Source organism: Ctenocephalides felis, unplaced genomic scaffold (genome assembly GCF_003426905.1).
Source record: "Ctenocephalides felis isolate EL2017-DRISC unplaced genomic scaffold, ASM342690v1 CF-g0.4_SCAFFOLD_03571, whole genome shotgun sequence".
In the NCBI taxonomy this organism is placed as follows: Eukaryota; Metazoa; Arthropoda; class Insecta; order Siphonaptera; family Pulicidae; genus Ctenocephalides; species Ctenocephalides felis.
In genome coordinates this window covers 33,742,763-33,765,608 of record NW_020539725.1, presented here as the reverse complement: position 1 = coordinate 33,765,608, position 22,846 = coordinate 33,742,763, and the positions used below count along the sequence as shown (strand labels likewise).

The 22,846-nt window shown below is 29.9% G+C and overlaps 1 protein-coding gene across 1 annotated transcript in view; it reads right to left on the bottom strand.

Annotated features, from left to right (window-relative positions):
* Nucleotides 1–22,846, bottom strand: part of LOC113385935 (LHFPL tetraspan subfamily member 6 protein-like) — a 362,675-nt gene that overhangs the window by 334,932 nt on the left and 4,897 nt on the right. The window contains exon 2 of the mRNA XM_026623756.1: nucleotides 2,208–2,314. Within this exon, the coding sequence (XP_026479541.1) occupies nucleotides 2,208–2,309 (102 nt within the window). The 5' untranslated portion in view covers nucleotides 2,310–2,314. The remainder of the gene's footprint in view (nucleotides 1–2,207; nucleotides 2,315–22,846) is intronic.

Genomic DNA, 22,846 nt, shown 5'->3' with positions numbered 1-22,846 from the left:
GCGAAGAGAGAAGACTCAGGGATCCAGATCAGTTCAACGAACGATACGAAATGTTTGAAATCCGTATCAAAAACAACCAAAAGCCATAGTATGCACAGAACGAGGATTTGTGTCACAAAAGGACATCGTCGCTTGTTGGGCTGCTTGTATCGACATCATAAGAGGATCCGCGCCAAAAACGAAATTTAATGCGAATATTGAATAACAGCATAGAAGCCCCCGGTATGAATTTTGTTACGAAGCATATTAAATGAAGGTTTACCACGAGTCGCTGGGAGTATTTGTGGAAACATAAGGTTGTATATATTATAAAATTGAAGGAACATGCTTTTGTTTTTGTGTTGTTTTCAATTATGTTTTTACTGTGCTCTCAATTTTGTACAAGGTTATTATTGTGAGTTGAGCGAGTTATTGAAAATAATTCATAAGCTGAAATGAGTTGAATTTACTATTTATTTTTTTTATTAACTTCCCGAAGGAGCAGTTTATGTTTTCATCAAAAAATCCGATTCGCTAATTTTATGTTTTTTCGACGTTTCAAGCCATTCTGAATCGAATGAGACCAAATTTGGAAAAAGTATGTGTGTGTGTGTATGTGAACAGATTTTTTGCCATAAATCGACGTTTTCTCGAAAACGTCTGGCCCAATTTCAAAAATTTTAAAGCCATTCGATGTATCTCGACGAGGACTATCGTTCGTCAGTTTTGTGCGACGATCGGCTGAGACGTTTCTTTTTAAATAGCAGAAAAGTGAAAAAATTTTCGTCTTTATAAAAATTCAAAAACCGTTCGAAAGATATTGATTGGGAATCATGCTGATTAGTTTTCGGTAAAGATCGGCCGGGCCGTTTTCTTGTAATAAAGTGTTAATTTTTTTTTCGGCGACTTTTATTATTATTTTTTTGACGGTAGATACTATGGTCTTCTAGCTAGATCATACTAAAATATTACGGCCCTACGACAATTGGTTTAACTTTGAAAATTCGTCAATGTTTGCAAAAATTGGTATCGTTTTTTTGGCATTTGTCAAAATTAGATCTTTCATCGACGTTTTCTCAAAAACGCTTGAACCGATTTCAGAAATTTAAAAGCCATTTGATGTATTTCGATGAGGACTATCGTTTGTCAGTTTTGTGCGACGATCTGTCAAGCCGTTTCTTTGTATTTGAAAAAAAGTGTTAAACTTTTCGTCTACATTTAAGCTCATCCTACCGAACCGATTTTAAAAATCAAAAAGTGTTCGAAAGATATTAGTTGGAAATGGTACTGATTAGTTTTAGGTGAAAATCTACCGAGCCGTTTTCTTGTAATTAACTGTTGAAAAAAAAATTAAGCCGATTTTTATGGAATTCTTTTAGCGATATATATCATGGTCTTATAGAACTTACTGTAATATTATGATCTTACGACAAGTAGTTTAATTTAACAATTCATCAAAGTTTGAGAAAAAGAGTAGTTTTTTTGACGTTAGCTAAAATTAAAATTAGACGATTTACTTGGTATAACAATATAGTACTTGGTCCTAATAAACATATTAAACCATTAAAATCCTACGGAAACTGGTTCAAATATAATAATTGTTGATTTTGGAAGTTGCTTTTTGAAAATACTCCGAATTAACGTGTTCGATCGTTTTTAATTATGTGTAATAAATCCACTCATAAATTAATTTATATTTTATTGTTTAAGTCGATTATTTACATATATCGGCAAATTCATGTGACTTGCCTCAAAGCTAAATACCAATACCAACTAGTTTTATATTACAATAATTTCAAACAAATGAAACCAATAACGCCTGCTCTTAATGTCTAAAAACTAAGTATTTTGAAACTAAAAATACTAATAAACTATTAAACAATTCATTGACTAAGATCCACCAACTGTAATAGTGCATAATATTGTAACAACTTGTAATTAAATACAAGTCAGCATTTAACACGTAGTATCCCAACCAGTTTAGTAAGTGTAAGAATAATATTTGTAATTTGTATCACGTTCACACCAATACATAATGCAATCCAGCCCAAGTATCTACAACCACAAATTCTTTATTTGATTGCGCTCCCAATACAAGAGTTACACAAGACTATCAATTATTATAGCTTGCATTTACATGTGAAGTGTCGATCAAATTGAAACACATATGTTTGTAATATCATTGTCAATTTTATGATAGTCAAATCCGTTTGTAGCATATGTCTGACCTGTATCCAAAACGGAAGGTAGAAACCGGTACAACACAACATCGCAGCGCAAAATGACAGGCAGGCCCATACCACACCCACGGGTGTTAAAGATGTCGCCATGGTTCCTGCAATCAAATACAAAACGATATTATTCATAAGACAAGGATAATATGACAATTATAATACGATACGGATATAGGCTGGCGTGAAAATAAATTGAGCACTCAAATATACATTTATAATAAAGTTTGTTTTTTACTCTTAATCAGTTGGCTCTTGGTGCTGTGAACATATTCAACTTAGTGAACTTAGAGCTTAAGTGAACATATTCAACTTATAGAGCTAATTGCATAAGCAAAGAATAAACAGTCATCAGCATTAAAAATATTTAATAAAGCATTTTCTTGTTTAATATTGTATAGGCTGTACATTTGCTAGACTTATCAATCAAACTTTGGCATAAAAAATATGATTTTAAACAGTGGCACCTAGTACCGGACATTTCAAAATAACTTGCATTGATTACATATGTAGCCATCTCCATACTCTGGAATGTTTGCACATGTGTCTTTGACGAATATTCTTAGATATTACAAAAAACGTCACTATTCATCCGCCCTTTTGGCTGGGCCACACCGATGCTCTCAGCTGGTACATTCACCTTAAGCTTTCATTCTTTGACTAAGAAATACGAAAAATGGGGTTACGTAGTGACCGTTAGCACTCATACAGAACAAAATTAAATAATTGGAATAAATTACGTGAATTCTCACAAAAATATCAATATGTTTACTGTCCGGCACTAAGGGACGACTTAGTGTCCGGTGCTAAGGGAGGGACATTTTTGTTCATTTGGTGGCACCTACTAAAATTGGTTAAAAGATCTAATAATATTCTACCATTTTACGGATAACAACCAAGTACAACTTTTATCTTTGCATACCACTCAAATGTAAATGCATAAATATGCTAGAATTACTTCCATTGATATTTAGGTGACACCGTGATTTTGCGCCTAAAACAGGAAAGGGTTGCTCTCGCCGTGGCCGTGTGTGTGCCCCCGATGCCCCTTTCACTTGTATTTTGAAATGAAAAGATTTATACCCGCTTAAATAATACGTGTTATATAGAGTGTCCGTTGCTTGGTGCCGTCCGGCGTTACGGGACTTCCCCTTATACAATCTTGCATAAGTTATTAGAATCTTTGGTGATAATAAATAAAAAATGCTTAAGAAATAGTAATGAATATGAATGAAAGCAGAATCTTCGCTCAAGTTAGTTGTAATACCATTTCGCATTACAAAGCGTTTAATTTTTTTGCACTTGCCTTTCTTATAGAACATATTTTTTATAGTTTTATATTTAATAATGCTCGAGTTTGATATCAAACGCATACTTGCTACATTATTTAATATCAAAGATCTAAAAATGTAATAAAGGTGGGTGATATATTGTTTAAATTGAAAATGACTATATAATATTGCGTAGATATTATAAAATGATATTGAATTTTAAACAATTTAGTATTTACTGAAACATTTTATATCACCAACTTATTTGTCACTAACCAATGTAATGTAATTAACAAAATTTTTACCAACGTTGTATAACATGAAATAATATATCGTATACATAATTTCAAAATAATAGCTCGATATCAATAAAATGCTATTTTTTTGATTTTGTTAATTTATGCATGTAAATTGTTCAAAGCTGAAAACACCAATCCACAAATCCCCATCAGATATAATTAAAAATAAAATACTACACATTTTGTTCCTTAACCCCCATCACGTCTTTAAGCTGAAGAAGCTTTATATAATTATTTAATAATTTTAATAAAATACATATTTACATAATACTAATTTATTTCTCATTGGTAAAAGTTATGACATTCTATTATTGGTTACCCTTCAGTTAGGAAATGATTCTTATAAAACCCCCCGAAAAGATTCAAAACAATAACGACAGGCAATGATATTCATTTAAATGTACTCAAAAAATGAAATGTAAGCAGCTCATATAAATCACATTTATTATTAATGAGAACGAGAACAAGCCCGCAGAACCAACACGCGCGACGCTACGTAACCACCACGAGAGATTTAAATAAATAGAATATAAAAATATATACCTACCCACTGGAAACGGCGGCGATGCATATTTCATTTAAAATTTAAATGACGCGAAACAATTTCTGGAAGATTTACATTCATAATGTCAAAGTTCTTGGCGGATAATATAAATACTGCAGGCAAAGAAAGTAATTAAAAATAATGATAATTAGTTATTGCGTTCGCTTCTCTGTATCAAGAACAACAAGACGCGAACAAATAGTTCTATAAATAATGTTGGCTGGCTCAGATGAAATAAAAATTATACGTTTCTTCGCATTAATTACAACTGCCATGGGAAAGAATATTGCGACAAAAGTTCCTTGTTGGTTCACTATTGCCGCAGACGAAAGGACCTAAGTCAACGATGAAAAGGGTGCTAATTCGGTGTTAAAGATATGATCATGTGAAAAACCAAAATTAAAATATTCATGGCATTTTATCACAATGCACAATAATTTATTTGTTATACGTATATTAAAGTAAACCAATTTTAATTATGGATAACAAAAAGAAATATTGTTTTAGTACATCAATCGTAACACATCCAAAATGTATTGTGGAAACTAAAATGCGGTCAATTTAAATTTAGATTATACTTATCACACGGATGATTTAAGTCGAAATTTACTAGTATTTAAATTCGACCAAATATCAATAGATTTAAATTAAATTTAAAAACGAAGATGTGGCTTGGCATTGTATATCTTTATCAGACACGGAAAGAAGTTGTATATGTTATTTTCCACGTGTTTTTGTTTTGCTTGTTTGGAGACGAGAAAAACAGTTATTAGGTTTTCCGGTAAGGAAAAACGGATATGGAAATGGCTTCAAGAATATTTTTAGGTATGAATATTAAATATTGTAATGTAAAATTAGTAATTACACGTGAACAAAATGATTCAACAGGATATGAGATAAACGTCGTAGTCAATGAGAATGAGAAGTCTTCGCTTAGTAATCACAGAGATTTATGGATATATAAATATCACGTCAATTTAATGATTAATAGTAAATTTGAAATATAAATGAAAACCGATATTAGCATACTTTTCAAGAACTAAAATAATACTAATCAATACTACTTCTTAGTAAATAAATTATTGTAAGTAAACTAAAACTGAAAATTGCAAATTCTAATAAAATCTCGAATTTTAATAATTGCTTATAATGCTATATTTCATATTATACTATAAGTATAATATTATATGAGAATAGCTATTCGATTTCAATAAATTAATGTAATGTATAGAGTGATTAATCTGCATTGTTCAGAACAAAGTTGATGAAAACAGTGAATTTTAGATTTATTGCTATACGTTAACTTTAGAATAAATATGATTCACTTTTTCAATTATAATATTTGATAAATTATTGTTATAATTATTAAAAATATAAAAAGCACTCAAGAATGCACAAGTGCAATTGTGCCAAAAGTATTATATTTTTTTCTTACGTTCCTAAAGTATGTAAATATATTTTCATCTGATTTAATATGAGGTAATAAATATTATTGAATAACAGACTGATCATCTAATTTTTTAGGTAATTCATATATGAATTACTTAAGAAATTAAATAATCTATCTGTATCTGTAAACGTGTATGTTACTGAATAAAAAATATGTATAAACGTGTATGTTTGTACATATTTTTTATTCAGCTCTCCATTTTTAATTAATATTCGAAACTAAAATTTAACAAACGCCTTAAAATTAATTATTAAAAAACGTATTTATTTCTCACAAGAATTTCCATTGTAGCTCAATTGTACCAAGCAACAATTTTCATCCTAAATTATATGCTCAGCACAACATATACATTTCATGAACTAATTTCATAGTATTTAGAACTTTCTATGACCAATAAACGGAATGATATCACGTAACTATCACCAAGTTTCGAATAATTTGGCGAGTAATAAAACATTTTACGAGGAGAGCGTCTATAGAGCAATAATATGTTCTGATGGTATATTACGCGGCGATCATATCCTTTCAGCGGTATGCATGAAAAGTCGTCAAAAGCTAATAACTTCCAGATACTCCGATACATTGTCGTTTCACTGCGCGATGGCCACACTTTCATTCAGTGAGAGCTTTGGCAGCTTTAAAGCTGCAAAGCTCTAAGCCACTCAAAGACGCATTATACACGGGTTTGTGAATACCATTGCCGGTAAAGCGAACGCGGCGCGACGCGTGACATGGGGACGTCGACCCTACAGGTGTGTGGTCATGCTTGTTTGATTGTGATATACAATTTTATATCTCTCGATATATGAACATGATTGTTAGACGCGGTAGCAATAAAGTTTATAGCTTTCGAAGAAATTTATGTGTCGTTATATGATATTAATCTGCATATAATTTTGCAGTTATAAAATTTATAATTCATGCTAAAATACATTTGCAAACACACACACACACACCTACACACACACACATATACATGTCTGATTGTCAAAATTTTTTAACTTCCCGAAGGAGAAGTTTATGTTTTCATCAAAAAATCCGAATCGCTAATTTTATGTTTTCTCGACGTTTCGAGCCATTCTGAATCGAATGAGACCAAATTTGGAAAAAGTATGTGTGTGTGTGTGTGTGTGTGTGTGTGTGTGTGTGTATGTGTGTGTGTGTGTGTGTGAACAGATTTTTTGCCGTAAATCGACGTTTTCTCCAAAACGGTTGGACCGATTTCAAAAATTTAAAAGCCATTTGATGTATCTCGATGAGGACTATCGTCTCTGAGTTTTGTGCGGCGATCGGCCGGGCCGTTTCTTTGTAAATTGCAGAAAAGTGAAAAATTTTTCGTCCACGTTTTAGCCCGCAATTCTGAATCGATTCTGAAAATTCAAAAACCGTTCGATAGATATTGGTTGGGAATCGTGCTGATTAGTTTTTGGTAAAGATCGGCCGGGCCGTTTTCTTGTAATAAAGTTTAAAAAAAAAAATTTTGACAATTTTTATGATTATTTTTTTGACGATAGATACCACAGTCTTCTAGGTCATACTAAAATATTACGGCCCTACGACAACTGGTTCAGCTTTAAAAATTCGTCAAAGTTTGCAAAAATCAGTATGGTCTTTTTGGCATTTGTCAAAATTAGACTTTTGATCGACGTTTTCTCAAAAACGCCTGAACCGATTTTAGAAATTTAAAAGCCATTTGATGTATTTCGGTGAGGACTATCGTTTGTCAGTTTTGTGCAACGATCTGCCAAGCCGTTTCTTCTTCGTAATTTGAAAAAAAGTGTTGAACTTTTCGTCCACATTTAAGCTCATCCTACCGAACCGATTTTAAAAAATCAAAAACTGTTCGAAAGATATTAGTTGGGAATGATGCTGATTAATTTTAGGTGAAAATCTACCGAGCCGTTTTCTTGTAATTAAATGTTGAAAAAAAGTGTTAAATTTTCGTCCACATTTAAGCTCATCCTACCGAACCGATTTTAAAAATCAAAAACTGTTCGAAAGATATTAGTTGGGAATGATGCTGATTAATTTTAGGTGAAAATCTACCGAGCCGTTTTCTTGTAATTAAATGTTGAAAAAAAGTGTTAAATTTTCGTCCACATTTCAGCTCATCCTACCGAACCGATTTTAAAAAATCAAAGACTGTTCGAAAGATATTAGTTGGGAATGATGCTGATTAATTTTAGGTGAAAATCTACCAAGCCGTTTTCTTGTAATGAACTGTTGAAAAAAAAATTGAAGCCGATTTTCATGGAACTTTTTTTGGCAATATACATCATGGTCTTATAGAACTTACTGTAATGCTACGGCCTTACAACAAGTAGTTTAATTTTAAAAATTCGTCAAACTTTGCTAGAATTATTATCGTTTTTTTTTAAAGTAGGATTGATGAAGTATATTATTTACACATTTTTTTGATCAAGTCGATTATTTACACATATCGGGAAGTTCATGTAATTTGCCTCAAGGCTAAATACCAAACCAACTAGTTTTTTATTGTGTTGGTATACATGCCCCTAAAGTATGATGAAATTTTCAGCTATATTCACTGTTTACTTTGTCTGTGGTAGTCGCTAAGGTTCGACGTGTTTTTCTGAGCTCGGCGATTTTTACAATGGAAGAATTGAAAAAGTCAAAGAATTTGTATTAAATTTTGCGTAAAAAATGAAATAAAGTGTTGCAAAGTGCAAAAATTCACCAGATATGGCTCCGTGTGACTTTTTCCTATTCCCAAAGTTGAAGAGACCCATGAAAGGACGGCGGTTTTCCTCGATTGAAGAAAATCACCGAGAGTGCTCAAGGACATATCAAAAAGTGAATATCAAGGGCGCTTCGAAAATTGGAAAAAACGCTGGCATAAGTGTATTATATCTGGGGGGGACTACTTTGAAGGGGACCACATTAATGTAGACGAATAAATAAATATTTTTTTGAAAAAACGAAAATTACGAAAACTTTTTGAACAGACCTCGTATATATATATATATATATATATATATATATATGTGTGTGTGTGTGTAGGTGTGTGTGTACTTTAGAAATTATAATTTCCAAAAAGCAACTAGCATATCGTACGAGATTATGAAAATTATAGACTAAATGATTGAAGCAATTACGATGTGTGGAAAAATAAGTGTGATATTGTTCTTTTTCGCAGATACTATATTATTTTTTTCTAAATTTCTTATAAAGCTCATGCTAAAACCATGAATAAATCACAAAGATAGGACATCAAATAAAATATTAGAAAGTATAGGATAGGATATTTAAAAAGTTGGAACTTTTGAATTATAGACGAGGGAACAGGACAACGTCTATTGGGTCATTTAGTATATATTAGGTTGTCAAATATCTCCCTTTCGCCTTTTTGTATTATAAACCAAGAGCAAAAAAGCGGAAGGGAGATATTTGACAACCTAATATATATATATATATATATATATATATATATATATATATATATATATATATATATTAAGGTGGTCCGTAAAATGGTCATTTTCGAATTTCCTTGCTCTCAGGGGCTCAAATGGTTTCAACTAGATAAAAAACAATTCTCTGAAAGTTTTAGCTCTTAATATTAAAGTTTAGTTAGAGCGCAATTCAATCAAAGTTTTGTATGGAAATAAAATGGAAAAATTTTCAAAAAATTTAAAAATGTTTTTTTAGATGTAATTTAGCGAACAAATAAATGATTAAAACTCATTCATTTGTCGCTAAGTTATACCTAAAACATTTTTTTTTAATTTTCAAAAAAATTTCCATGCTCTTTCCATACAAACTTTGATTGAATTGCGCTCTATCTAAACGTTAATATTAAGAGCTAAAACTTTCATAAAATTGCTTTTTATCAATTTGGAACCATATGAGCCCCTGGGAGCAAAGAAATTCTAAAATGACCATTTTAAGGACCACCCTAATATATATATATATATATATATATATATATAGATCACAGAATTATCCAACGGTGTCAAACTCTCAAAATAAAATAAAAAAAAGTGTATTAACAAATTTAAAAATCTTACAATTATTTGGTTATCTATGAAATAAGTTAAAATAATTAATATATTTGAAAAAGATGATCGGTAGTTCATTTTAATGATTTAATTCTGTTTGGGAAAGTATCAAGCAAGTGAATTATTATTGAGTTCAGATGGAAATAATTTTCACATGATTGTTAATACTGTTCTTCAAAGAATCATGGCACAATCATTGATAATTATTGATATTGATTGATACTGATAATTAAACATGATCAATGTTCGATATCCTGCAATATCCTGACAGTTGAATGTCATATTAGTTGAACCATTGTATTATGTATGATCAGCTATCTATTGTCTATAGATAAATTACAATTTCATCCCACAGACATTTATGCCATTTGGTCATACCAATTTCGATCAAACAGGCAAGATTTACTTAAGTTTATACATGAGATGCAGTTATATGCTATTAAGTTTCCAAGAAAAAATAGTGCTTATCAGGTAATGTTGCATCAATGAAAATTATCTTATCTAATTACACGTTTATACTATTATAGATATAAATATAATATAACTTGTATAGATATAAATAATATAAATTGTAATAATAAGAATTATATAGAGATGGGGCAACCGTTCGGATTGCCATCTATAAAACCGACGTTGTTTTAAATCAAATTATTACAATAGCTTATTTTGTAAATTAAATTAAATTAATTTCTGATCGTTGTTCAAATTATATAATATAATAAAATTAAAGAAGAAAGGGAGATGCTATTAAGATATTTGTTTTTGTCATTTATAAACTGACAAATCATCAAGGACTGTTAGATTTTTTCAGCGTGAAACTAATATGTATTGACTTCGTCCTGTTGATTTTGCCGAGGAATATTGTTATTTAACTAATTAAAACAGTTGTCAAATGAAATGGTTAATATTTTAAGTAAAAGAAATGTTGAGTTGGTTTCAGTCTATAACGTTATTTATTATATAAAATTTGATAAATAAATTAAATGAAATAGTATTCGAAATAAAGCCAGTCTTATAACTTATAAGCATTGATCATAACTAACGTTGCACGAAGGAAATTATAATTAGGTATGATATAATTAGTGATTGCAATTTTAGATCATTCCCACTTCTAATTTTATGCAAATGTAGAAAAATAAATAAGATTTTATCAATTTGGTATATTATCTTAAGAATGTGAAGTAGTCAATTTAACATCATTAAACTTAAAATATATTCGTTACAAATAAACTTAATTTTCTTCACTCGAATAAAATTAGATAAACGTTACAGTTTATTGCATCTATTTAATTTTGAAGAATCTTCAAGATATCAGGCAAAGGTTTGTCAATGATACGTCACTCCAGAAATATTCCATTTATAAGATCTTTAGATTCAGTATTACAATTCCAGCATCAATATCACGATATACGTTTACATATTATTTTTCCTGAATGTATTCAGAGCAAACATCGGGGCGATTGTTTGTAAGCACAATATCGAGATCAGATCAATCACAGCGCGTGGAACGCAATGATTTATGTGGCAATTTAGCCGAGGTAGAACTTAAACGTGTCTCAGACAGCCGCGGGCTACCCTTTACGATATAGTGAAATGACTTCGTGGTAATGATTCTTAGTTAAAGTACCGCAGAAAATAAACATTACCTGAAAGAGTATTAAGAGATTCCTCTGAATAACTTGTTTTAAATTGATTTGAATTCAACGACAAAGACCAAATCAAAAAGTGAACAAAATGATTTACTTTCGTGCACAATAAATTTTTTGACAAAAATCCTGTCTTTTCAATAGCAATTTTTAAAATGAGGCATTAAGAAAAAAGTTAAGAAACAGATTAGTTAAATATCCAGAAAAACTGTATTTTTGTACAATTATTTTCAACCCAAATTCTGCTTATAAAATCGTGGACCGTTAAAAGAACACACCTATACCCCGTTTTACACGGAAGATACATTCCAGAAAAAACCGTGTAAATCGAAAAATTTACTTTTATATGGAAAAACCGTGCTAAACAAAATTCACTATGAAAAAGCTAAAAAGCCTTTTATTTCAGTTTGTAATATGGTAAATAACTAATACATTGAACAAAAAATAAATATTAATATATTTAATATAAAATATTTCTTATTTTAATATAAGTTAATTTATTTCAATGATGAAAGAAATATATTAAGTATTGCATTTTCTTTATAGATAAAAATTAAAATATAAACTTTCTTTCACTCTTTAGTTTATTTATTTTCATCTTTTGCCATTATAGAACTATAATTCATTTTATAAAATGATAAAGAATTTGTAAGAAATAATTCTGTTATATTTTCTCCTTAAATAAATTTACGTTATGAGTTTTATAGACACTACCAAAAACAAAGTTTAAAATAATGATACTCCATCTTTGCTTTGATATTTCGAACAAACTAGATTTTATAAACATAAAATTTAGCTTTGATCGTGAAACGCGAAGTTTTCATCTAAATCTACAGATTTCCATCATAGACATAGACTACTAAAAATTCGTAACTGTAACATTCATTTTGTAGTGTTATATTTTGATAGTAAAACAATAAAAATATTAGGGTAGATATAAGCAAATCATGTTCATAATTTCGTGTAAATGTAAAATTAATAGATTTCGTTAAAAAGGACTATTTTCAAAATCCATGTAAGATCGAAAACGCGTAAAACGGAGGATAGGTGTATAAAGTCTGAATATGAATATGGAAATAAGAATTTTGATTATGACAATATAACTAAATCTAAAAAATAACAATCACTTAAAAAAATGAATGGAAATTATTCGAGCACTATGATTTCAGATAACAAAGCATTTGGTTATCAGATTTGATTATCTTCAAAAAAAATTCCGCAATATTTTTGAGCATTGCCACGATAATATCTGAAAAATTACCCCTCGGGACATAGCAACTTTATTACAAATTTATTTAAATATGTATCAAGAAAACTTAATGTACCTAAGAAAAATATTTTTCTTGACAAAATTGCTGAAACTACAATAAATTTCATGTCACACATGTATGTCCGACATGGCTCATGTAGAACTACGGAGCGCGAAACATACATGACTGACATGGCGATAAACGTATTAAGTAACAATAGTTTACAATTTAGAAATTTCTAGATATTAGGCATATTGCAGAAGACAATACCATGCTTCTCTGGGTAATATTTATTTAATAATTAATTTAATGTTAATGATTTCCTTAGTTTCATCAACGACAAAAGATACCAGTATTACAATTCGTTCGCCCTATTTTCTCCATAATAAATATCAGACTTTTTTTCAAATAAGCTATACATGTTATGTCTAAGCTTCTTTCTCAAGCCATAAAAATTTGGCGCGGTTCGTACTGACAGCCGCTGATTTAAGGCAACAAAGGAACGTAATCGACTGCATGTAACAAACGGTTCTGTATCTTTTATCGAAGACAATTTCCTTTTCAGTGTATTACAACTTCTGAGAGCTCTCTGCATTCTCTTTGTGTAAAATACCGATTGTTATGGAAAAGGGGCACTCTAGAATAATGCCCTTTTATTAATTAAAACTTTACAACTCCAACGGTACGAGTTTCGATTGTAGTTAATTTAGTTATAGTACAGTTTTTCTTTAATTTCATATAGTATTAAACTGAACCTAAATTTTTAAACAAAATATAGGATTAATCGCTTATGCTGAAATATATCAAAAATTAAAATTCATTAATCGCGTAGTAGTTATTCTTTAATTGTCGCAATTCAATGTTATTATTGTATTGTTATTTTTTTATATAATTATTATTTGTTATATGTTAAATTTGAATATAATTGCATTAATTTGAAACTAATTGAAATTTGATATAAATTTCGAATTAAACACAAATAAATTTGAAATAGTGGAGATATTTCCTATGTTTTTTGTGTTTGAAAAGTTATAATTATGAAAATAACTAATATGAAACACCCTGTATCAATAACGAATGGAAAATGTAACTGCGCATTTTATTTTATCATGACCTTACGGTATTTTTATTCCGCGTAAATGGAAAAAGCATATTGGAATAAGTCTTCCTATTTTCTTACAATAAGGCAGCTGAATCGTTGACATAAAATAGAAATCATTGTGCAAATACCTGTTGAATTCTTAAATATGAATTTGACTGCTGTGATATAGATTAATCTTATCAGTACATAGATGAACGATAGCACGGTATCGAAGGTAAACAAATGACATCAATTGTTATTTACGTCGAACAAATTTGTGAGACAATATTATAGACATCATCTTTAATTATATTCAGAGTTTGTATTATAATTTTATTCAATCTTGACAATTATTCATTATTTGAGAACGAGTAACTGAATGTGAATAAAAAATATAAGATGAAGTCAAGCGTGGCACAAGGTTGGGACTAGTATAAATGATGGCTTAAAAAAATTAGATCGTAATTTAGATCAAGTCAATCATTAAGTTGGTTTACCTGACCTATCTATTAATAGGTTCTATATATTTGTTTTATTTACTTTTCTATCATATAATCACTAATATTTCCTATAATTATATTAATTAACTGGTTTATGAAACAAAACCGACATTGTTAAAGAGAGATGCTTTGATACTGCCTAAATGTTATTCTTGTATGAATATTGTGTATCTTATCTTATTATCTATGAAAATTATACAACATCTGGATAATGATTGATGAGATTTTATGCAAAATCTGAATACAAATTATTGTAAATGTATTTTCTCGTTAAAAACCTTACTTTAAGCTAAACTCGACAATTTCAAAAAAAGTTATATATGATCCGTCAGCTTTTGTGCCAAATATGCATTAATAACTTTATATCTCCACATGCTACAGAACTCAAGAGACTTAGAAGTTCTACCATATAATGATTATGACCTTCATAATAGAACGATATCAAAACAAATAGATGCATTTATTATTAATTACCACTATGCAATAATTAATATTATGACATACGCCCGTATTAACTAGTTTTATTACTGGTGAACGTCTTCATAAAATGTGTTCGTGATGATTTGCAGATCATTGACATCGGCAGAATCAAGTTCTTGCATACAGATGACTAATGTATTACGCAACAAAATTATAATATGAATGTATACATTATCATTACTGAGAATATTTATAAATATTTATATGAGAAATAGTACCATGTACAAACAATCAATTGATTGAGCCAATCACTATTTAAAATTATATTTTTTTTAATAAGTACTTCATTTAGATTGTGTTACATATCTTAGGGGGCGTTAATTATTATTAGCAAAGTTTTACATATATAAGGAAGCGTCCATTAATCACGTAAGGTTTTTAGGGGGAGGGGGGTTTTAAAAAGAATCACAAAATAACCCGTCGGGAAGGGAGGGCCATAGTAAGATATCACGTGTATTTATTTTTTAACCATTTCTTTAAAAAAAAGTTCAAACATTTTCAAAAAAAATTCAAAAATTCTACGTGCTTAAAAATGCACGTAATGTTTGGTGGAGGAAGGGGGGTAATTTTGAATATCACCATGTATCACCAAGGGGAAGGGGGTCAAAAATTCCTTAAAAACTCGCTCACATGATTAATGGTCGCTCCCTAATATATGTAAAACTTTACTAATAATAATTAATTTGCTAAAACTAATAACACATTAATTATTAATAAGTCGTCAGAAGGTTATTTATTTGATTTTTTTATTCAAAAGTCTGTAGAAGTTGATATAAAATTCATTAATTACATTTATATTTAATGTTGTTTTTCTCGACTTATGGGTCATGGAAACATTGGGAAAATTTCATACAAAAATAATAATGCTTGATAGATTCTATCTAGTATGAAAGTAGATATAATTAAATAAAATAATTCAAGAAAAATTAGTAAAAATGTTTCACTAGTTCTCAAAAAATGTAATGCTGATGGTCTTTGATGCATAAAATCAAAGTTTAACATGTAATGAATGTAATTCTAGTAATTTTAATCGTATATTCATTAGATATAACGTTTAAACTTCTCTAAAAACAACAAAGTTTGATCGTAATAAACAAAATAAATTATTAAACAGAATCATTATTAATAAGGAAAATAATGAGAAGAATGTAGTTAACAAAAAAATTGGTATTTTAAATTGATAAACTATCAAATAAAAATAAATTTAGCTACGTTTATTCAAAATTGGCGTTTTCAGATCAGCAAATATTAAAATTCATTCATTTATGCAATATTAATTTTTTTTTCAAGTTTGTGTTAAACCAGTATAATTATAAAATGTACCACTCTCAAATGAAACAAATATTATTAAATGATTCAATGTTATTGATTTAATAGTTAATTTGTTTGAACTAATTTCTCAACATGCCAATTTTAAAAACGAACAGTGCACTCAGTGGATTTGTTTCGAAGTAGAGGAATATCAAGGGCATAATACATTCCAATATAGTTCTTTCAAGAACAATTATTCAAGCTAATAAAGTCTACGTTATGAGATATATATATATATATATATATATATATATATATATAATGTTTTATATTTTTATCCAGACAAAAGTTATGCTGTTGTAACAAAAAACATGAGCTCATTACGAATTAAATTAATATTAATCGTTAATTAAAAATAAGCATCTTCAATATCATCCATCACAGGGGCAAGATTGAGCTAGCGTTATTAATGCATGCAGTAATGTTGCATGAATGAATAATACTTTATATTACGGAACGCTTGATCTTAGTTATAAATCTCCGTATAAGATGCATTAATTATAGGCGTTATCTATAAAAAGCGGCGTTTCAAAGCACTAAGAAATGTCTTAATTAATGGTACGAATGCTTCTTGATGCAATCACGAAATTGCTACGAAACATGAACGTTTAAGTCAAATAGAATGGTAATTGAAGTTAAACAGATTTTCATTCCAATTGCATGCAATTGTGGAATCTGATTGGTTTTAGGTATATTGTATTGGATTGTCTGATCTTGGCAAGTGGCAATTGATTACAATTGCAATTTAATATTGGAACATGATTTTACGAAGCAGCCAAGTAATTATAACACTTAAAATAATTAGTTGTTAATGATAAATTTATAATTAATTAGCTAATGAATAAGTAATTGGTCAAAGAGAATTGCAATTGAATTAGCAGATGATAGAATCATAATTCATGTTATTTTCTAAGGTATAGAAACAGTATTGTTCTATATAAAACAATACTGTTTCTGTAACTTACATTTAGAAAATAAGATAAATCATTTTTATATAAATAAAGTTGAATTAATAAATTAATTTTACATTCTGCTGAAAAAAAAACTTTATTATTATTATTATTAGTTAAGAGCGACGGGACCTGAATCAGCGGTCCCGGGTTCGATACCCACTTACGATAGCCTGTTGTCAGGCAGCAGTGACAACGATTTTCACTTGGAATAATAGATAGCAATATATTTCCAAGTGAAAATAGCCCTTGCCCGGCATTGCTGCGCCAATAAAACCTCAGCCCTATTAGATTAAATCTAATAACAAAAATTCATCAAATATGGATGGATTAACCATTGGGTTACCATCTAAAAAATACGAAGAAAAGAGAAGTTTCAGCCCAACAGCTCATAGGACGTAAGGTTCTCATTGCTGTTAATATATATAAAAAAATATATTTCCTGAATAGAGTTAAGTTGATAAGGAAAAATGGCTTAACAAATTTCACTTAAATATTTAGATCTTTGGAAATATGTTTCTTTTATATTGCAGATTCAGATGCTGTACATTTTCTTCAAATTAGTCACGTGAGCATTTGTTGTTGTTAACTAATTTAGGTGTGAGTAACTAATTTTATACAGTATACAAAATAAAAAAATAGTTACTTTTGAAGTCATTGCAACATATGCGACCAAGTTAATTTTATTTATTAGATCATTTCTATGGAAAGTGTTCGACTAAAAAATAAAACGCATTTCTTGCAAGGAATGACCTCATTTCGTATTCTCAATGCGCTGTGTACAAAACACCAATCAGAAATGAATCATAATGTTACGTGATCGACATATATTTATCCGTATATTTCAAATCACATTGAGCAGATAGAGGTATAAGCGATACGTCAATCGCGTATAATGCAATTAATAGCTCCAGTCGTAGACAATAAATATAATATAGTGATTACGCATAGTGCACCATTAATATATAGAGGTTGACAAAAGATTCTAAACATACTTCGAAAATTTTATATTCATTAGATAATGAGATAATACTCTAAGATATTCATTATACTCATGAGATAATACTTTATTGTTAGTTTTGTAGTAAGTCTGATTAATGCATGTGCTATAAGCTGCTTATTTCTAAGATCGAATGTTAAAAGGCAATACATTGATTGTTTTCACAATCTGAAATATAATTATAATTTTAAAACCGAACACTATTAGAAGTGGAGAGCATTGCTCACTTAGTAGCGTGGTTCACACGGCAGGGGTCTTTGGATCGAATCCTGTCAATGACTTAAAACTTATGAAAAAAACATGCGTAGTTAATTTGAAATTAAATAAAATTGTATTTGTTAAGTAGAAATTGAATAAAAGTTAGGAAAAATGGAAATCACTGAATTCGAATAGTTGAATTGTATTAACCCTCCGTCGGTCGGCGTGGTCTGGCCAGACTTTTTTCGACTTCAATTAAAAAAAAATACTTCTAGTAATCCTATCGACTTGAAGTTTCTTGACTTTTCCTAAAATTTCATTAGCTGTCGATCAATGAAAGAATAAGGACTAAAAAATGTACAGAAGGATAATTATAAGAATTTTTATACATCGAACGGTCGGAAAGGTCTGTCTAGACCACCCATACATTTTGTATGAAATATACGCTTTTTGATATATGTAAACCAGTATTTTGTCTTTTTTCATGGTATTTTCTATTCAAACTGCGTTGTATATATTCTTTGCTATGTGTTGTAACATGAATGTTATATAAATGCATGTAAAATGAATGGTGGTCCAGTCAGACCTTTCCGACCGTTCGAAGGTGAAAAAATATCCGACCGACGGAGGGTTAAGAGTAAGAAGAAAAATATTAGAATTTGCTGATATTAAAAGAATGAAGGAGGCCAAATAAAATTTATAAAAAAAAACACTATTAGAAAACAAAGCTCACAGTAGTGTTTCTAATTGAGATATTGCAACATCAGGTAAGGTTTATTTTCACTTAGAAACATATTGCTATTAATATTTAAAAGTGAAAGCAGATGTTACTACGGCTTGACATCAGGCTGTTCGAGAGTGTTTCGGATCTGGGACTTCTGTTTAAAAGCCCTTATCTCTAACCACATGATATAATACTAAAGAAATATACTCTCATAATGGAATCTCCAATTTATACAGTTGCCTAAAAATGTCTGAAGACCTAAAGACTCACTTGATAAATATGATGAGGATGTTCGATTATTTTTAAAAGTGTAGAAATGTTTGGTCTACATGAGTAAATTTTTAAAATATTCACATCAATATCGTATTGAGTTTTTATGATGTGCAATAAAAATAGTTTGTTCAACTAGTAATTTTGAAAAATAAAGATGAATTTTTCTAAAGTTTGAATCTTTTTTTTTGAATTTTGAAATATTAAGTAAATGTTAAAATTTTTAAAGTTCTTGAATTTTAATTTAATATAATTTTTTAAATTTCAACATCGATGAGATAAAACTGATGTATATTAAAAGATTTTAATTAAATTTTACTACAGAGTACAGACCATAAATTACTTACTCAATATTTAAGTTAAGGAGGTTATGGTTGAAATATATAAATATTCAGATACTATTTTTTATTTATTTAATACATACAATCTTTTAACATGTATTTTCAAGTACGATGTCAAACACCAAACACATGTCAAAAAGTATGCTCGCAAATATATTTCAATTTCAATTTGCATTTCTATTAAACGTGTGATGTTTGGGAAGCCCGGAATAACCACTAAGCAAATAAATTATGATAAAATCCTTTACCAGACAATTATTAATATCATTATTATTATCGCTTTGTTTGCTTGTGCCGATTCTGCTGCTATAGCAAAATGCTCTATGCGGTCACAACGAACCGATATCGGGCGGAAAAAATAAATATGGGGTCCCATACAGTTGACCAAGGTAATAAATAAACGATACGGGATAGGGTAAATATCAGGCATCACAAATATATAACTGTGGACTAAACACATATGAAATTATGCTTTTTACGTGAATATTATCATTATAAATTTATTGTTTTGACAGCTACACCACTCGCCATTCAAATAGAGTTGACTAAATCAATACTGGCAGCATTTAATTAAACAGAATGAACGCGGAATAATTATTTTTATTTGACTACTGGTTAAAAAAGTCTATGATTTTGTACATATTCATACGGTGGTTTTATTTGGTGGAATCGAACTAGTATGTTGAAATATAAAAATATCTAATGGCAAGTTTAAATGAATGCAATTCGTGATTTTGTTATTTTTGCTCTGTGCTGATTGATCATTTGCATGTAACAAATGATATGGATTTGTTTTTCTATGTATATTTTTTTTATTTTTGAACAGCAATCAGAACTTAGGTGTCCTATGAGCAGTTGGGCTAATTTGACTTAATACTACGTCGGTTTTATAGATGGCAACCCAAACAGTTGGTCATCTCTGTATGACAAATTTTATTACTACAATTTTTGTAAGAGGCTAAATATTTCATTGAAGTAGCAATGCCAGATGAAGACTATCTTTACTTGGAAACATATTGCTATCTATATCAAAAAACCGATGTTACTACTGCTTGACATCAGGCTTCCCAAAGCGGGATCGAACTCGGTACCTCGGATTCTGGTCTAGTAGCTCTAGCAGCTGACCCACGAATGAGTCCTCTAATTTTATTTTGACCCTTGATTATCATCTGGTAAAACAGCTTTTGATTTGAGTAGACAAATATTTCATATGCTATTTAGCAGATATAAACTTTTAGCGATCACAAATATTTCTGCACTTCAAAATAAAGCACAATGAGAAATATTTCGTATAAGTCTGCCTTTGACTCATCAACTTGATAGCAGAAACAGTTACATTAATTTCAACGCAGGTTCTCTCCTACGGGCAAACTAGAACAAATATTGTAGAACGAAGGCCTTATTCGAAATAATAAGTTAATAGTTCCATTACGTTTTCTTCCAAGAAATACTCGCTCAACGCGTATCTCGAAACACGGAGTAATGCAGGGTTTTAAAGGTTGAAATCTATCTCAAAGCCTCTATGGGAGCAATTCGTTCACAATTACGAATAGAAGCGAAACTCGGAGTTTAGGATTCTGAAATGGCGATTTGTTCACCAGACGACGACTTCAACACAATAACGGACAATGGTCATATACCATACATTCGCAGAGGAGCAATAGTTCTAAACATAAAGCATACGAAGATTGGAAAAATATGCAGCTTTTAGGAATGCAATAATATGGTTTGTGTTAAAAAATCATGTCGCTTTAATACCATCTTGAATTTTTCTACCAACACACATTACACAGCGCTTTCCAGAAAAATTGATAAAACCTGATTCTCAAAATACAGAACACAGTGTTGAGAACGTCGTCTAGCAACCACAGGCTCCGGCGTCGACACCCACCTGGCTCATCTTAACATTTTGATCGCCATGTCTGTCATATGTGGCTGATGCTAAAAAGTTCTCCACAAGCCATTTCAGACATACGCGATATATGAATGCCTGACATACAAAACATCGAAATAACATGTTTTATTATAGGGCCATGTCAGACACATATGTGTGACAAAAAAATAGTGTTTTTCCAGCATTAAAAAAAAATGTTCGACATTAGTTTCCTTGAACCTTTAACTAAGTTATCTAATAAGGTTATCATGGTCCATGCAAAAAAAAATCTGAAAGTATCGTGGCGATTAACGTGTTAATATCAAACAATGGTTATATCACAACTCATAGAACTCATAGAACATATACATATAGTACGATAATCGTACGATATTCCGATATTTGTACGATATTCCGATATTTCTACGATATTCGTACGATATTCCAATATTCGTACGATATTCTTACGACATTCCGATATACATACGATATTCGTACGATATTTGTACGATATTCCGATAATTGTACGACATTCGTACGAAATTCCGATATTCGTACGATATTCGTACAATATCCAAACGATATTCGAACGATATTCCGATATTTGTATGATATTTGTATGATATTCGTATGATATTCATACCATATTCCGAAATTCGTACGATATTTGTACTATATTAGTGCGATATTCCGATATTTGTACGATATTCGTATGACATTCTAATATTCATACGATATTCCAATAATTTTACGACATTCGTACGATATTCCGATATTCATACATTAGCACGATATTCCAATATTCGTACGACATTCCAATATTCATACGATATTCCAATAATTATACGACATTCGTACGAATTTCTGATATTCACACCATATTCGCACGATATTCCGATATTCGTACAATATTCGTACGATATTCCGATATTGGTACGACATTCCAATATTCATACGATATTCGTACGATATTCCAATAATTGTACGACATTCGTACGATATTCTGATATTCACACGATATTACGATATTCCGATATTGACACGATATTCGTACAATATTCATACGATATTCGTACGAGATTCAAACGATATTCATACGATATTCGTACGATATTCCGATATTCATACGATATTCGTACATATATAAAAAATCACACCACAACAGCTCCTAGAACATATATAGTTCTGATTGCTGTACAAACAAAAAACCAAAAATCCAGATTTTGAAGATGCAGATCTATTTGATTTGAAAATGATTTATTGTCCTTTCGATCAAGGGCACAGTTGGATACCTTTTGATAAACTATCGAATAGTGTTCCTTTCATTAAAAAATTAAATGGATGTAGTCTTTTGGTTCTGAAGTTATATAAAGACATTAGATAGTCGAAGCGTTAAATAAAACACAATGTTATGTGGGTGAATTGAAGT